This window comes from Rattus rattus, chromosome 2 (genome assembly GCF_011064425.1).
Source record: "Rattus rattus isolate New Zealand chromosome 2, Rrattus_CSIRO_v1, whole genome shotgun sequence".
Classification (NCBI taxonomy): Eukaryota; Metazoa; Chordata; class Mammalia; order Rodentia; family Muridae; genus Rattus; species Rattus rattus.
The window spans coordinates 2,265,599-2,282,430 of NC_046155.1; the positions used below are offsets into that span (position 1 = coordinate 2,265,599).

A 16,832-nucleotide genomic window follows, 5' to 3' on the forward strand; every position below is an offset into this window, starting at 1 on the left:
GAAGCCATGCTGCTTCTGGTATCTCGGGATCCCCAGCACCCAGACAGATGACCTATAGGGGCAACTTAGCCATCATAGTTACATGAGTTAACTCCACGAGTAAGTCTCCTGCCCTATACATCTACATGCACCGAAGAATACTAATACAGGTGTGCCGCGTAGTTTTATATTAACTTGACACAAACTAAAGTCATCTGAGAGGGGAAACCTCCATTGAGAAAATGCCTCCATCCCCAGCTCTGAAAAAAAAAAGAAAAAAAGAGAGAAAATGCCTCCATCAGATCGGGCTGCGGGCAAGTTTAATTAATGATTGGTGCGGAAGGAAGGGCCCAGCCCATTGTGGGTGGGGTCATCCCTGGGCAAGTGGTCCTGGGTTCTATAAGAAAGCAAGCAGAACAAGCCATGGAGAGCAACACAATAAGCAGCACCCCTCTATGGTTCTGCATCAGCTCCTGCCATCAGGTTCCTGCCCTGCTTGAGTTCCTATCCTGACTTCCTTGGATGATGAACAGCGATGTGGAAGTATAACCCAAGTAAAACCCTTTCCTCCCCAACTTGGCTTTTTGGTCATGGTGGTGTTTTATTGTAGCAATAGAAACACTAGGAAGACGAGCTTATTCTTTTTCCTGTTTTTTTCTTTCCTTTTTTTTTTATTATTTTTATTGTATATATGAGTACACTGTAGCTGTCCTCAGACACACCAGAAGAGGGTATCAGATCCCATTACAGATGGTTGTGAGCCACCATGAGGTTGCTGGGAATTGAACTCAGGACCTCTGAAAGAGCAAGCAGTCAGTGCTTTTAACCACTGAGCCATCTCCCCAGCCCCAGGCTTATTCTTTTAATTGAAAATTAAAATTGCATTTTGGCCAGTGGCTACTCATTTGGTCATTCTGTGTTCTTCTTCTCTTTAAGCCTCAGTGGCTCAGTGGCAGCTTCCAACAACTTGTCGTGTGTTCTCCCAATTATGAAGTGAACTGGGAGAGTTCTCAGATCCAATAGGCCCTACATGGCTTGACCCCTGAGTCTAGAGGGGTTTAAAATATTCACATGCCAAAGAATATCACAAATAAAATTTTAAGTGAGGTGGAAACATTTCTAGAAAGACGTGGACTGCCTAAATTGGCACACAACAGCACAAAGTTCAACAGATCCAAAGCCAGTAAAGAAAAGGTGTAATCTAAGATTCGGTGTTGGGCATGGTGGTACAGGCCAATTATCCCAGCACTTGGGAGGGAAGGCAGGAAGACCAAGTTCAAAGTCATCCTCAGCTAACGTAGAGCTCGGGCCACCCTGGGCTATATGAAACACTGCTTAAAGAAACAAAAACCACCTACAAAGCGGTATGCAAAAGACAACATCTCGGTGGAAGGGTTGGGGCTGGGCGGAGAGGCTGGGGCAGGGCTCAGTGGTGAATGTTTACTCAGTAGTCCTGAGGCTCTGTGTTCCAGTCCCAGAACCAAACCAAACCAAACCAAATGGGGCGAGGTTGTGGAGAAGCCTCCATTGCTATACATCAAGACCTGAGTTCGATTCCCTGCATCCACACAGAAAATGCTTAGCACGTGCCATTAAGTCCAGTGCTCTTGAAGCAGAGACAGGCAGAGATTGGTCTGTTCAAGGACAGCCTGGTCAACAGAGTGACTTTTAGGCCAGCTCAGTAGGCTACATGTGAGACACTGTCTAAAATAAGTAAAACAAAACGAAATCCATAAAACACTCAAAACAAAACCAGTCAAAGTACAAATATACACAGTTAGGCACAGAAAACAAGTAAGGCTGAAGCACTGTCATTCTCAGTCAAGCGGCCTGCTGCCTCTCTGAGGAGCACAGTATCCTGCGGCCAGGCCCTGCCAGCGGGCTGAAGGCAAGCTAAAGGCCATGGCCTGCTTCAGGCACCAAGAGGGCATTTCCACAGGACCTGAGGGTCGTTTGAGAGGACAAGCTCTGAATTCCCTTCAGAAGCAGAGGACAAACACAGGCCTAGAGAAGTAGGGAGCTTTCACCAAGCCAGGTCACAGGGGCAGAGGCAAGGCACGAGGCAGTCCTGGGTCCTGTTGAACAGTCTCTGAAAGGAGACCAGTATAACACGCCCTGGCTGATCCCTACCTAGTATTTTTTGCTGGAGTCATTCAGACCGGTCACAGCCTGGTTGTCATGGAGATGGCAGAGAGGGCAGTTCCAGAGCTGGCAGGTAGGGGTGGGAGAGGACAACATGCCAATATGCTGAACACTGACCAACTGTTGGTTAGGGCCATATCGGAGAGACCAAGGAAGAGCACAGAGCCCTTGGTTCCAGGGACAACTACAGGACTGTTCAGCCTTCTATCAAACATCTCTCCGGAGGAGCAGGTGAGGGAGGTGGGTGCAGTTAGAGAACCTCAACCGCCCAGGGGCATCTTAGGTCAAAAGAGGGCAGCCCTGACTAAGGCTCTTGAAGAAACATAAGACTAGAGCTCAGGTCCTGGTAACAGTTAGGAAGGCCTGGGACAGGTACCATAGAGGACAGATGGAGCAGTTTGGGAACACTGCAGGGAGGAAAGGAGTTTGGGGAAATAAAAACCCTTCTTCCTTCCACTTCTAAGTCCAGAGCCCTGGGTGACATCCAGGAGAACGTGAGCTTTTGTTGAGGGTGGTTTGGCTGGTGTTTTGGGGTGGTGGTGATGGTTTGTTTGTTTTGCAGTCTCCTACCCAATTACCTGATTTGGGCTGTCCTAGAACTCACAATTCTCCTCTCACAGTTTCCTGAGTATCTGGGGTTACAGCTATGTGTCATCATATCCAGACATTTTTCTAAATTTAAAGACATCCAGGGCTGGAGAGGTGGCACAGCATTTAAGAGCACTGACTGCTTTTCCAGAGGTCCTGAGTTCAATTCCCAGCAACCACATGGTGGCTCACAACCATGTGTAATGGGATCTGATGCCCTCCTCTGGTGTGTCTGAGGACAGCTACAGTGCACTTATATGTATATAGTGAATAAATAAATCTTTTAAAGAGTCCAGGCCAGGCATGTTGGGGTAGTCTGTCATCCCAACACTGGGACATGGAGGCAGGAGGATTAGTGGTTCAAAGCTTCCCTCAGCCATGCTGTGGTGGCACACGCCTTTAATCCCAGCACTTGGGAGTCAGAGGCAGGTGGATCTCTGAGTTGGAGGCCATCCTGGTCTACAAAGTGAGTTCCAAGAAAGCCAGGGCTACACAGAAAACTCCTGTCCTTCCCCCTCCACCCCATCCCCAACAAAAGCCATCTTCAGCTACACAGTGAGTTTGAGACCATCCCCAGCTACACGAGACACTCTCTCGAGAAAACAACAAAAACTAATAACGTAATATACATATATGGATGGCAACAGGATGGTAATCTCGTATACATAATGATCAATCCGAGCAATTGCCATCTGTGTGTTGGGGACATTTGAACACTTCCCATGGCAGAGTTCAGTGGTGACAAATTTGGGATCTTCAAACAGTGACGTATGGGTCTCAGTCCCACCACTCATCAGCCATGAGACCTCTGCTCTTCCAAGTGCATGAGTTTCTTTGGTGTTTCTTTGGGAAGATGAAATGTGTGTGTGTGCGTGGGGGGGGGTGTGTGCATGTGGAGATCAGAGAACAACAGGCAGGAGTTGCTTCCCAGGGATTGATTGAACTCAGATTGTCGTGAACCCAGGCCTGCAGCTCTTGCTGTCTTAACAGTAGACGGGTGAATGTTCAGTAAGTTTTAGAGGCGGCCCCAGCCTGGACAGAGTGTAAACTGAGGAAGGCCCCAGGAGGTGAAGTGGTCAGAGCCACCCTCTTCCCTGTCCCTGCCCAGGGCCGCCTTGGGAGCGGAGACAGTCTCCAGAGTCAGAGCTGCCAGCAGCAAAGGTCTTACAGCGCAGGGCAGACAACAAAGAAAGAACGAAAACCCCGGAGGCGCAACAAGAAAGGACGTGGCTCAGCTGAGGCAGAGGAGTAAGCAGTTGGGGGTGGACTGGAAGGTGCACTGGGGACCAGGAGGACCCCCATTCTGACTTTTTTCTCCTCCTTCTTCAGTCTCTTCAGTTCACCTCGGAAGCCTTCCTTCCCTTTCCAGTGGGCCTGGGAGAGCTTCATCATAGATGGCCAGGCTCTGCTTCAGTCAGGCTCCTCTGTGGCCGTGGGCCATCGATCCTTGCTCTTCCCTCCAGCAGCCCCCCAGTGCAAGACCAGGCACAAGTCAGTAGCCAACCTCTCAGAAGACCTTCGAGCCTGCCACAAGTTGGAAGTGCAAAACCTGGGAAGGAGATATCAGCCTGGGGCCTGGGCCAACATTTCCCTGCCTGTGGGCAAGGCTGAGAGCCAAGGGCTAGAGCGACCCACCTTCTGGTCAACAGGGAAAGGGTCAGGGTCAGAGTGTGAGGATGTCTCAGAGGTAGAAGGCCAGAATGCTGACGAGGCTGAGAAAAGTCTCAGCACTGGGGAACTGCCCCAGCTCCCAGGGCAAGGTTTGACCTTGGAGGAGGAGTTGATCTCAGAGGTGATGGAGGAGGAGGAACACAACAGGAAAAAGGGCAGTTCTGTCAACAAGGGGAGGAATTCTGGAGAGAAGGGCTCAGAAGAAGGGGAGCTGCAGAGCCACAACCAGGGAAGCAGCTCTAACTCCAACAGCCTCCGAAAGTCACCAAAGGGGACCTCAGGGGCCAAGGAATTCAAGGGGCCCTGGGACCTGGAGCGGCTCCACAGGCAGTTACAGGAGGAATTGGAAAGTGGTTAGTACTGCGGGGAGGCCTGCGGTGCCACAAGCCTGAGAGGCCTGTGCTCAGACAGAGGGGTGGGGTCGGTGGTAGAGGCTGGGGTGGGCTAGGACTTGTGTGGATGCTGGATGGAGCTGCCCAGGGATCCAGGAAGGGGTGTGACCCAGACTTGCTTCCCATGGAAAGGTCCCCAGAAGCAGACCTGGAAGGCATTGCGGGCAGCTGTCCAGGCCTCTGCCAGAAACAGGAAGACCCCCGTCACGGGAGAAGAGGAAAGTTTCTTGACTACCAACTTCCCTAATCGTACCTTCCATAAACGACAGGAGGCCACCAGGTGAGGACAAAAAAGGAAGGGGAGCAAGAAGTGAGGGGAGAGTAGAGAGGGGCCAGTTTTGTAAATGACAGTCTTCCCAGCTCGTTCGTTCCCTTACCCAGTCATCAGGCTTTCTGACCACCCACCGTCTATCTCTGATAACACTGTTCCACTCTACTGGCACATGCCACTTTTCTTCCTTCCTCCTTCCTTCCTTCTTTTCTTTCTTCCTTCCTTTTTGAAGACAGGGTTTATGTAGCCCTGGCCGTCCTGGAACTCACTCTGTGGACCAGACTGGCCTTGAACTCAGAGGTCCTCTGCCTTTACCTCCCAAGCAGTAGGATTAAAGGCCTGCGCCACCACTGCCCACCTGACACACAACACTTTTCACTACTTTCTATCTCCTGTCCATTCCTCCACCAACCCACCAGTGGAACACGTATTGAGTGTCTACTTGTACGTCCTCAGGATAGGAGGGAGGATTTGGGTCAGTCCTAAGAAGTTCAAGGTCTATAAAAGAGGATGGGTGGCCAATGTCTGGTTGGTTTCACAGTTACCACACTTGGGCTAGAACAAGAGACCATGAGCTCAGAAAAGCAACTGGCAGCCAAGGGATGCTGGTGTGCCAGTACGGGTGGAGAGAAGGGTACCCACTCCGAGTATGTGTGTGTGTGTGGTGCTGGAGGTCAAGCAGGGTCTTGGGAATGTTAAGCAAGTGCTCTGCTACTGAGCTGTGGTCTCGGCCCTGAGACCTTACAAAAATCATTTTCTATTTGTGCAGGCATGTGAGTACTACAGCACAGGTGCGAAGCTCAGAAGACAGCTTGAGGAAGTTAGTTCTTGCCCTCTCCCATGTTGGTTGGGGGTTTTGAACTTAGGTTGTAAGGCTTGGCAGCAAATGCTGAGCCAACTTGCTGGCCCAGCCCTGAGATTATTAGAATCCAACTTAATGCTCCTTGAGGACTAATTAAAAGTGGTATGTGAGGGAGGGGCAAATTCATTCAGCATTATTTTTTTTTTCTGATGAGGGAAGGTGGTTAAGGCATGGTCTCCTGTATCTCTGGCTGGCCTTGACCTTACCAAGTGACTCAAGCTACCTTGTGTAGCAGGAGTTTTGCTACACCCTTTGGCTCCCAGCTAATGCACTGGAGCACCTGCCCAAGAGCTGTCTTGGATCCACAAATGAAAGCACACACACACACACACACACACACACACACACACACACACCACACACACACACCACACACACACCATACACACACATCACACACCACACACACACACACACCACACACACACCACACACCACACACACACACACCACACACACACACACACACCACACACCACACACACACACACACACACACACACACACACACACACCACACACACACACACACACACACACACCACACACACACACACACACACACACACACACACACACACACACACACCACACACACACACACACACACACACACACACACACACACACACACCACACACCACACACACACACCAATTTATTTTTAAAATGCCTTGGCTACCTCAAAGGCTGGGCACTCCTAAACTTCCCCTGCTACCTAAAGCCCAATCGGGGAAGTGGCCAGCGGCCACTGACATGGCTGGTTGGCTTTATCTCCTGCCACTCCTGCATCCCATCCTTCTACCCCAAGTCATGATGATTCTCCTGTTCCTCTCTGCATCCTACTGGTGCAACTCTAAGTGTCCCGCCCTGCATCCAGCCATTGGCCATTGGCATTTTTTTTGAAGTTTTATTTATTTACTTTGTATATAAGTACACTATAGTTGTCTCTCAGACACACCAGAAGAGGCCATCAGATCCCATTACAGATGGTTGTGAGCCACCATGTGGTTGCTGGGAATTGAACTCAGGACCTCTGGAAGAGCAGTCAGTGGTCTTAACCACTAAGCCATCTCTCCAGCCTGGCCATTGGCATTTTTTTTCTTCTTTTTCTTTTTCTTTTTTTCGGAGCTGGGGACCGAACCCAGGGCCTTGCGCTTGCTAGGCAAGTGCTCTACCACTGAGCTAAATCCCCAACCCCGCCATTGGCATTTTTATTGATCAATCAAAAACCAATTGGGGAAAAGGACCTTCAATGTCTGGACATGAAGATTCCTGATTGAATCAAAGCAATCTCCAACAACCTTGATTTCTGACTCTGTTTCTGTGCAGGTACTGGGCTTACAGCCCTGCACCACCACCCTTGGTTATCAGATTCCTTTTCTCCTTTCTTTCTTTCTTTTCTTTTCTTTTCTTTTTTTTTTTTGAGACAGGGTTTCTCTTTGTAGTCCTGGCTGTCCTGGAACTCACTTTGTAGATCAGGCTGTCCTCAAACTCAAACTCACAGAGATCTGTCTGTCTCTGCCTCTCTAGTGCTGGGATCAAAGTCATGTACCACCATACTCAGATTATTTTGATTTTATGTGTATAGTTGTTTTAGCTACATGTATGTCTGTGCACCACGTGAATGTCTGGTGTATGCATCATGATCGTACTTCATACACAGGGAGGTCAGAAGAGGGCATTTGTTCCCCTGAACTAGAGTTGCAGATGGCTGTGACCTCATGTGGGTACTGGAATTGAACCTGGGTCTCTAGAAGAGCAACAAGTGCTCTAAAGCCCCGAACCATCTTGCCAGCCCGTTTTTATATTCCCACTATGTATAAGGGCCCAGCTTCTCCATACCCTTATCGACAGCGGCTATCTTTTGTTGGTTGTTTTGTTTAGGAAAATCCTTGCTATATAACTAGAACTACTATGTCTGGTACTAGCTATGTATGTACTAACTGGCACTGAACTTTCTGTAATCCTCCTGCCTCAGCCTCCCAGGTCTCAGGATTACAAGTTTGTATCACCATGCCTGATCTGTTGACCATTTTCTTTTTTAAATTTATTTTGCGTGAGTATGGGCATCGTTATGTATAATGGCAGGAGTTGGTTTTCTCCCACCACTTTGAGGAAAGGTGTCTCATTTCTGCCAGAATTCTGTGTACTATAGGCTCCCTGGCCTGTGAGTCAAACCTGTCTTTGCCGCACTTCTCACATAGGAGCGCTGGGATTACAGATGTGCAAATCCACACCTGGCTTTTTCTTGGGCCCTAAGGCTTGAGCTCAGGCGGGTGTGGCCAGGCTTTTAACTGCCTCCCACCTCCCAGTCGCCATTTTTAATTTGTATTTTCTTACTGGTGTTGAGGTCAGCTGTTACCTGTTTTTAGTGTTTTGTTTGCAGATGTTCTTTGTTTCCTTTGCTATGTAGAGACTTAATTTCCTACATATATACCAAAAATACTCAAAAAAAAAAAAATCACGGTGTTGGGGATTTAGCTCAGTGGTAGAGTGCTTGCTAGGCCCTGGGTTCGGTCCCCAGCTCCGAAAAAAAGAAAAGAAAAAAAAATCACTGTCCAGTCCAACATCGTGGAGCTCCCCTTTCATTTCGATCACTTTTCTGTTGTTCTTTTGAGATAAGGTTTCTCTGTGCAGTCCTGGCTGTCTAGGAATTCACTCTGTACACCAGGCTGGTCTTGAATTCACAGAGATCTGCCTGTCTTTGCCTTGTGAGGGCTGGAACTAAGCATGTGTCACCACGTGAGGTCTGTGAGAACTTTTAGTTTCAGGTTTTCAGTTTAAATGCTTTGCCCACTTGAGTTGGTGTTTGCATGTTGTATGGAACAATAGTCTACGTAATTCTTTTAACAGAGATAGCCAGTTTTCCCACAGACTTATGAGGAAACCTTCCTTTCCTCCACTGTCTGTTGCATCTCTGGAAAATCAATGCACTGTTTGAGCTTTGCATTCTGGCCTGTTAGTCCATCATCTGCATTTTTACCTCAGTGTCATGTTCTGATTACCAATTGATGGTTTAGGAAATCAGGGCATGTGATATTTCCAGTTCTTCTTTCTGTTAAGAAGATTTAAAGTCCAGTGTGGTGGTGCAGTTTGTAATCCCAGCACCTTGCAGGTCAGGGTAGGAGTCAAGTTTCAGGTCATTCTCAGCTACATGGAGCGTTTGAGGCCAGCCAAGGATACAAAAGAGATGAAATGAACAAAGTATGTAGCTAGAGATGGGGGTTCCTAAAAAGGAGGTGGGGTAGCCAGGGAATGTCTTTCTGTGAGAAATGACATTTCCACAAACAGGTGACCGATGAGCCATGGCATCTGGGGAAGAGTATCCCAGGTTTGTCTAGTTGCTGTTCAGTTACCCACCCTTGCCCACATCTTCTTTCTAGATGAAGTTCTCTAACCTTTTAATTCTTTCCCACACATTTATCTGTCCGACTGTCTGTCTGAATGTCTCATCCTCATCCTGTTAGGCACTAAAGTAGAGTGGTTAGAGGTCTGGCTTTCCTCACAGCCAGCTGCTGGGAAGGGGATGTGAGCAGTGCAAGGGGTCCCAGGCTGTGCACTGAGCTCCTCAGGGCTCCGGAGTCCTAGGCTGCGCTCTAGACATTCAGGAGGCCTGGGCCCAACCTTAAGACCTGGCCATCAGCTGGGAGGCGGTGGCGCATGCCTTTGCTCTCAGCACTCAAGAGGCAGAATAAGGTGAATCTGAGTTTGAGGCCAACCTGGTCTACAGATAGAGTTCCAGTCCAGCTAGGGCTACACAGAGAAGCTCTGTCTCAAAACAAAACAAAACAAAACAAACAAACAACAACAACAACAACTAAACCAACCAAACAACAAACAAAAAACCAAACCAAACAAACAAGGAACTGGCGCTCACTGCTGAGTAGTAAGTAGGGACAGGCCTATGGCTGGTTGCTGCATAAAACCTGCTTCCATGACAAATGCCATTTATTTCCCAGGACTTGGGCTCTTAGAGACACGTACTTCTTCCCACAGTCCCTCACCTCTGGACCACATGCTCCTCCATGCTACCTTGGCCTTCCTCGAGCTCCTGATCCCCATGGACATCCCCCCTTTCTCACCAGAAACCTGCTGCAGGCCTGGGAACAGCAGCAGCTGAAGGAGAAGCAGCAGGCGGAGATGCGCAGGGCTCGCGAGCAGCAGGTGCAGCAGCAGGTGGCTCGGTGTCTGGCGGCCTATACGCCCGGAGGGAACAGAGGGACCCTGGGTGCTCAGCGCAAACTAGAGGAGCTGAGGTAGGAAGCCAGGCTTTGGAGGGCCTGGCTGGGGCAGGGCAGGGACACTGTGCTGGGAGTCAAGCTGCAGGACCTCACAGCAGGCAGGCCAGACCACCTAGCTGCATCTTACAAATGAAGACTCGGAGGCCCCTGGAGAAGGGGCTGGGCCAAGATCATTCAGTTATTAATAGTAACCCCTTCAGATAGTGCATCCTGTGTATTCTGCACACAGTCACGATTTTAAATCTTATTTTTTGGTTTCATGGTGTTATGTGCTTATTATAAAGACTGAGACATCTGGACATGGTGGTAAACACCTTTAATCCCAGCACTCTGGAGGCAAAGGCAGGTAGGTAGATTGTTGTGAGTTTGAAGCCATTGAAGGAGACCCTGTTCAAAAACAAATTGTTGAGGTGTTGGAGAGATGGCTCGGTGGCTAAGAACACCTGTTGTTCTTACAAAGGACCTGGATTCAGTTCCACATGGTGACTCATAACCATTTATAACTCCAGTTCCAAGGAATCCAACACCGTCTTCTAGCCTCTGTGAACACTAGGCACAGATGTGGTACACATGCACTTACACACATGCAGACTAAACACTCATACATATAAAGTAAAAATACAGATTTAAAATGTCCAGGATTTCAGAAACAGTTGATGCGCTCTATAAATAGTCCCAGGGGCTCCACTCCTGGAGACAAGTAGGAAGCGTGGTCGGCTGGAATTACGTGTTTCACTGGCTTTCCAGATGTGTAATCCCTCTCCCCTTGTTTTGAGCTGGGGTCTCTTTATGTACCCCTTGCTGGCCTGTAACACCAGGCTTTCCCAGAGATCCCTCCAAGGCAGCGCTATGCCCAGCTCTTTCTCTTGAGATATGGACTCCTCTTGACAGTCCAGGCTGTCTTGGAACTCACTGTACAGATCAAGCTGGCTGCAAATGCATGGTCATCTATCTATCCCCAAGTGCTGATTCCAGGTCCGGGCCACCACTCTCAAGACTATTTTTCTTGGAAGCAAATTCATGAGTCAAACAACACTTCCTAATGGGCCATGAGTGAGGTAGTACCAAAATCTGCCTAGAACCACAGAGGAAGAACTAAGGCCCAGAAAGCAGAGAGCTTAAACGATCTGCCAACATCGGAAGGAAGCCCTGGAGTTGTTGGATTACCTGCCACATTGCCTGGATGTTTTAGTGCTTCTTCTTCAGTGAAAGGACACATGACAGTCCTTGCAATGGCTCAACCTTATGACATAGATAGCATGTTTAAGTACAGTCACTTAAGCTATTGACTTGAGGGCAGGCAGGGGTGGCAAACACATCTCAGCACTTGGGAGGCAGAGGCAGGTGGATCTTTGTGAGTTGGAGGCCAGCCTGGTTTGTAGAGTGAGTTTTGGGGGCCAGGGCTATGCAGAGAAACCTTACCTCAAAAAACCCAAATCAGACAAAGAGACTTAAGCCTTGACTCGAACACCTATGGGTTCCTATCCATTCCCATCTTCCTCTGGCTCATGATGTGTGGGAAGAGGTTTCATGGGCTGCAGTATGACATCAAGGTCTTGGCAGGACTCAGATCATCCACACAGAGTCAATTGTATCTCAACTTTATTTTAAAATTATTAGTTATATTTTGAGGCAGAATCTCCCAATGTAGCTCTTGGTGCCCTAGACTCACTATGTAGACTAAGCTGACCTCAAACTCATAGAGATCCTTCTGTCTCTGCCTCCCGAGTACTAGGATTTAAGAGATGTACCACCGCCCCTGGCTAGCTCAACTTCATAGGTAATTTTACAGAACAGTGTCTTCCGGGGACACAGTTCTGCTTGCAGGGCACTGTTCTTTAAGCATTTTTTTTTTTTAAGTGTGTGTATGTAGGTCAGATGAGGACTTGCAACAGTCAGTTCTCTCCTCTCACCAAGTGGGTCCTGGGGATGGAACTCAGCTCCTCAGGCAGAACAGCTGGCACTTTAACTCACTTGAGTCATCGAGAAGCACCCTCACCCCACCCCCATTTTTTCCTTTAAGTCTCATTCTATAGCTCAGGCTGCTCAGATCTGCGGCAATCTGCCTGCCCCAGCCTCCCAAGCACAGGAATTGCAAACAGTTGCCACCATTAGTCCCTGCTATTATTAGGTCTTTACAAGAGGAGAGTGTAAGGCCCGTTCTCCAGCTGTGGGGTGCATGAGAGGAATGCTAGAATCTTACTTCAGGTGAAGACACAGGCAGACCTCCCCTGGCAGTCTTCCAGTCTGGCTGGAACAGATGCCAGAAACTCTCTTCTCCATGAGAAGGTTTGTTCAACTTTACCAACCAAGACTCGGGTGTTGCCTGGGAGGAGAGGCACAGTAGAGAGGACACTGGGAACACTGTGGCAGGGAAAAATGTCATCCCATCCTACTTTAGAATGACAGGGCTGGTACCATTGGCACCAGGTTTTTTTTTTGTTTGTTTTTTTGTTTTTTTGTTTTTTTTTTGGCATGAAATTCAAGACACAGGCGTCCTAACAAAGATAACAAGATATCCAGTAAGATGTTGGGCACAATGGTGCATATGTAATCCTTGCTACTTGCAGGGCTGAGCAGGAAGACGGCTTGAGGCCTGGAGTTTGAGTCTACCCTGGGCTATACAGCCTGTCTCAAAAACAAGCTTGGCATGCAGGCATGTGCCTATTATCCTAGTATTTAGGAGGCTGAGGCAGGAGGATTGTGCATTTGGGGCCATCCTGGACTACAGCACACAATCCAGTCTCCAAAACCTAAATAAATAGGCACCTGGGAGATGGCCTAGACTGCGATGTGCTTGGTGCATGAGGACCAGAGCTGACTCCTTAGCACCCATTTGTTTTTTAAATTAAAAACATCAACAAAGTGAACCCACGTGCAACTGTGTTCAACCATAATTCCGGTGCCTGAGAGGCTTGCTGGCCAGCCAGTCTAGTCAAACTGGTGAGCTCCAAGTTCAGTGAAAGACCTCGTCTAAATGAATAAAATGCCTAGCACAGTGGCACACTCACCCTTAGTCCTACCTCTTGGGAGGGAATTCCAGGCTAGCCTGGTCTACATCGTGAGACCTTATCTCAAAAAACAAAACAAAACAAAAACTATACAGTAAGAAAAATACTATCTTGCATGGGCTGGAGAGACGGCTCAGCGGTTAAGAGCACTAACTGCTCTTCCAGAGGTTCTGAGTTCAAATCCCAGCAACCACATGGTGGCTCACAACCATCTGTAATGGGATCTGATGCCCTCGTCTGGTGTGTCTGAAGACAGTGACAGTGACAGTGTACTCACATATATAAAATAAATAAATCTTAGCTGGATGTGGTGGCACACGCCTTTAATCTCAGCACTCAGGAGGCAGGACTCTATGATTCAAAGCCAGCCCAGTCTACACAGTAAATTTAGGCCAGGCCAGGCCGGGCAGAGCTGTACAGTAACAACTGCACAGCTGTCTTGAAACAAAAGGAAAAAAAATACACAGGACATATGCAAAAGGCAGTGTCCTAACACCAGCTCATGACTGCCACTACACTTGTAACCTGGGAAAGTCTCTCAGGACTGGTGAAAACTCTTCTTAGTGGAGCTTGTGATCCTGGCATGGTTTTCCCAGTGCATGTTTGTTTGTTTTCTTCTCCAGGGAGGAAGCTTCCTTCCCTGGTAGCTGGCCAAGCATGTTCCCATGCTATCCCACAGGGGTCCAACAGACATGCCTGAGAGTTGTTGTCTGGTTATCCCCTTCATCTTGTCTGTGGGCTCTGTCACTCCATCCTGGACATACCTCAGGCCTGTCCTACAAGGAGGTCAGAAGGCAGTGTTAACACTGGGCTAGTTGAGCAGCCATGTTGTCTCAGGTAGCCCAGGTTGGCCTAGAACTACGCAGCAGAGGATCATTTCTGATCTTCCTACTTGTGTCTGATGAGTGCTGGGATTGCAGGCATGTGAGGTGTCACACGGAGGGAGCAGGAGCTCATGCTACAACACTACATGGAGGTTAATGGACAACTCTGTAGGAGCCGGATCTTAAATGGAGCTTGCCGGCCGGCCTTGAGTGTGGCAAGCACCTTTACCTGCTGAGCCGTCTAAACATCCTCAAACTGATTTCCATAAACAGGAAATTTTCTCCAGTGCAGCCCACATGTTTGTTTGTCTGTTTCCTATAGTCTCATTCTGCAATCCAGATTGGCCTATAATTTACTCTGTAGCCCAGGTTGTCTTTGAGTTTAGGCAATCCTCCTGCCTCAGCTTCTCAAATGTTAGCCACCAGACCCAGCTTTGGGAGATGTTCTTTTTTTTTTTTTGCAATAGTCTTCGTTGGTTCCTCTGTCGTCTTCTAAGCTGTCTGTCTCCACACACAGAGAAGGCATAGGGTACCCGGGAGTGCTGTCCAACGCCTGCTGTAGTGAAGAAAACTGGACTCAGAGCTAAGGCTCTGCAGGCCACACACTCCATAGCATCCTCAAAGGGCAGTAGCGGGAGATAAGGGAGGTTTACAAATGGAGAGGCTGTGGAAGCAGGAGGTCAAAAGGCAGGAGGACAGGCTCCTTTGGCTGTGGTCAGAAGGTGGGCAAGCCCTGGATGCACAGCCTAACCTGGGACAGGTGGCTCAATCCTGCAACCTAGGGAAAGTCCCCACCACCTTTTTGGGCCAGCAGTAAAATGGGGCAAATAACCCCCACCCTGGTAATCCCACCCAAGAAATACAGGGCTGGACTGGGAATATACTGGCTTTGTAAGTGTCAGGGGAAACTTTTAAGTTAATAAGCTTCAAGGAAGACCAGGAGGCTCCAGCCTGGGGAGTGTCTATGTTCGGCTGCTCAGAGGCCTGTCTTGTCTCCTTCACAGGCGCAAGGAGCGACAGCGTTTTGCCGAGTACCAAGCAGAGCTCCAGGGCATCCAGCATAGAGTGCAGGCCCGGCCCTTCCTGTTCCAGCAGGCCATGCAGGTGAGGGCACAACTACAGGCCCACCACCACCACCAAAGAGCTGCTTCCACAAGTGTGTATCGAAACAAAGGTGGAATGGGGTCCTATCTGTCCCCCCAGAAGGCCTGGGACCCCTTCTTAATAATCTAAGCCCCACAGTGACCCCGGCAGCCTTGGTGAAGGGTAGGAACCCTTCTTTTCTCCCATCAGACCAACGCCAGGCTCACAGCAAACCGGCGCTTCTCCCAGGTGCTATCAGCATTGGGAGTGGATGAGGAACAGCTGCTGGTTGAGGCGGGCAATGCAGAGGGCATCCCCCGGAAACACAGGTGAGATGGGACAAGGTACCCTTCCAGTTCTCCATGTCACCCAGGAAGGTGAGCCAGGGCTACTGTCCCCACCTTCTAATGAGACCAGAGTAGGACCTTACTTGACACAGGAGTAAGCAGTAAAGCTGGTCCTGGACTCTGAGCAATCACCCGTGCGCCAGCAGCACGGTGCCGTTCTGTCACCCTTCAGGCTGTCCCTTACCCCTTAGGGTAAGTAATCTGGTACAGAGCAGGGACTGTAAGATTCACTTCACAGTAAAACAACCAACCAACCCCCAAACCACTGAGACTGCAGGACGGGGTGTCCCTCTCCAGTGTCACACAGCAACCAAGCATAGGACTTAGATTTAGACCCACAGGGTAGAAGTTTGTACTGGGCATGGAATAGGGTGCTGTGGAGACCATTGGCCTCCATCTGTGTCTTTAAGGAGCTACCGGTCATTTGGAGTAGAAATGGAGTCCTCTCCTCAGAGTCCCCCAAAGACAGAGCCAACCAGCAGCCAGCCTGGAAGACACCCTTCCCCAACCCTGGACTGAGAGAAAAATTAAATGCTTTATGGCCAAGTACAGAGTAAGATTTCTGAGGCGAGCTGGCTGTGGGCTGAGTTTGAGCTGTTTACCCAATACGCTGGAAACCCAGGCTACACCTTATCCTCAGCAAACATGCGGTTTCTGCTCCTGAGGAGTGGGACACCTGAAAGGAATCCGCCGAGACTTTCCCATGCTTTCTCCAACACACGGGGGGTGGGCCCACACACGACCCTAGAAATCTTAGAACAGGAAGAATACTGCTTCTGAACAGTCTTGGAGCGGAACTTTAAAGGAGCCCATCCCCCACACCAAAACACACCAGAGATATGCTACACAGGAAGCCCAGAGTAGCAACGACTATCAGAAGTGTCTGAACCCTTACCCTAAAACATCCTCTCCTTAAGACCAAAACCAAACAAGCAATCAAACAGAAACCCTAGAAAAGGCTGGAAAAGCATTGTGGCTTACGCCTGTAATCCCAGCCTGGGCTACATAGTTAATGGGCCAGTCTGAAAGGAAAAAAAAAAAAAAGAGAGGTAAAACATCCGTGCATGCACAAATGTGCCGAATTTGCTCTCTAGCCTAGAGTAGCCATGCACGCCTGAAATTCCAGCACATGGCAGGCTGACAGAGGGGCTATGGTGGGTTTGAGGCCAGCCAGGGCTAACTAACAAGTACTAGGTCAACCAGGGATATATAGAATTACCTTTAAAAAAAGATAACTAAGGGGTTGGGGATTTAGCTCAGTGGTAGAGCGCTTGCCTAGGAAGCGCAAGGCCCTGGGTTCGGTCCCCAGCTCCGAAAAAAAAAAAAAACAAAAAAAAAAAAAAAAAAGATAACTAGAAACAATAATAATAAACCAGCATTCAATATCACCGTGTTTATAGGCACAAATTCATGGAGCA

General features: G+C 48.9%; 1 protein-coding gene across 3 annotated transcripts; it reads left to right on the forward strand.

The window, feature by feature from the left end:
* Positions 1–2,191: 2,191 nt before the first annotated feature.
* On the forward strand, positions 2,192–15,960 carry Tsga10ip (testis specific 10 interacting protein). 3 transcript variants are annotated; one of them, XM_032891137.1, is made up of 9 exons: positions 2,192–2,352; positions 3,818–3,957; positions 4,039–4,733; positions 4,905–5,052; positions 5,813–5,863; positions 9,994–10,164; positions 14,989–15,088; positions 15,317–15,396; positions 15,825–15,960. In XM_032891137.1, exons 1-9 carry the CDS (start codon positions 2,224–2,226, stop codon positions 15,931–15,933), a joined length of 1,623 nt encoding a protein of 540 aa, XP_032747028.1. In that variant the 5' UTR covers positions 2,192–2,223; the 3' UTR covers positions 15,934–15,960. The 3 variants fall into 3 exon arrangements, with proteins under 3 accessions (XP_032747028.1, XP_032747027.1, XP_032747029.1); XM_032891136.1 differs by lacking the exon at positions 5,813–5,863 and having other exon boundaries at positions 9,868–10,164; positions 15,278–15,396; XM_032891138.1 differs by lacking the exon at positions 5,813–5,863 and having other exon boundaries at positions 15,278–15,396.
* The last annotated feature ends 872 nt before the right edge of the window (positions 15,961–16,832 follow it).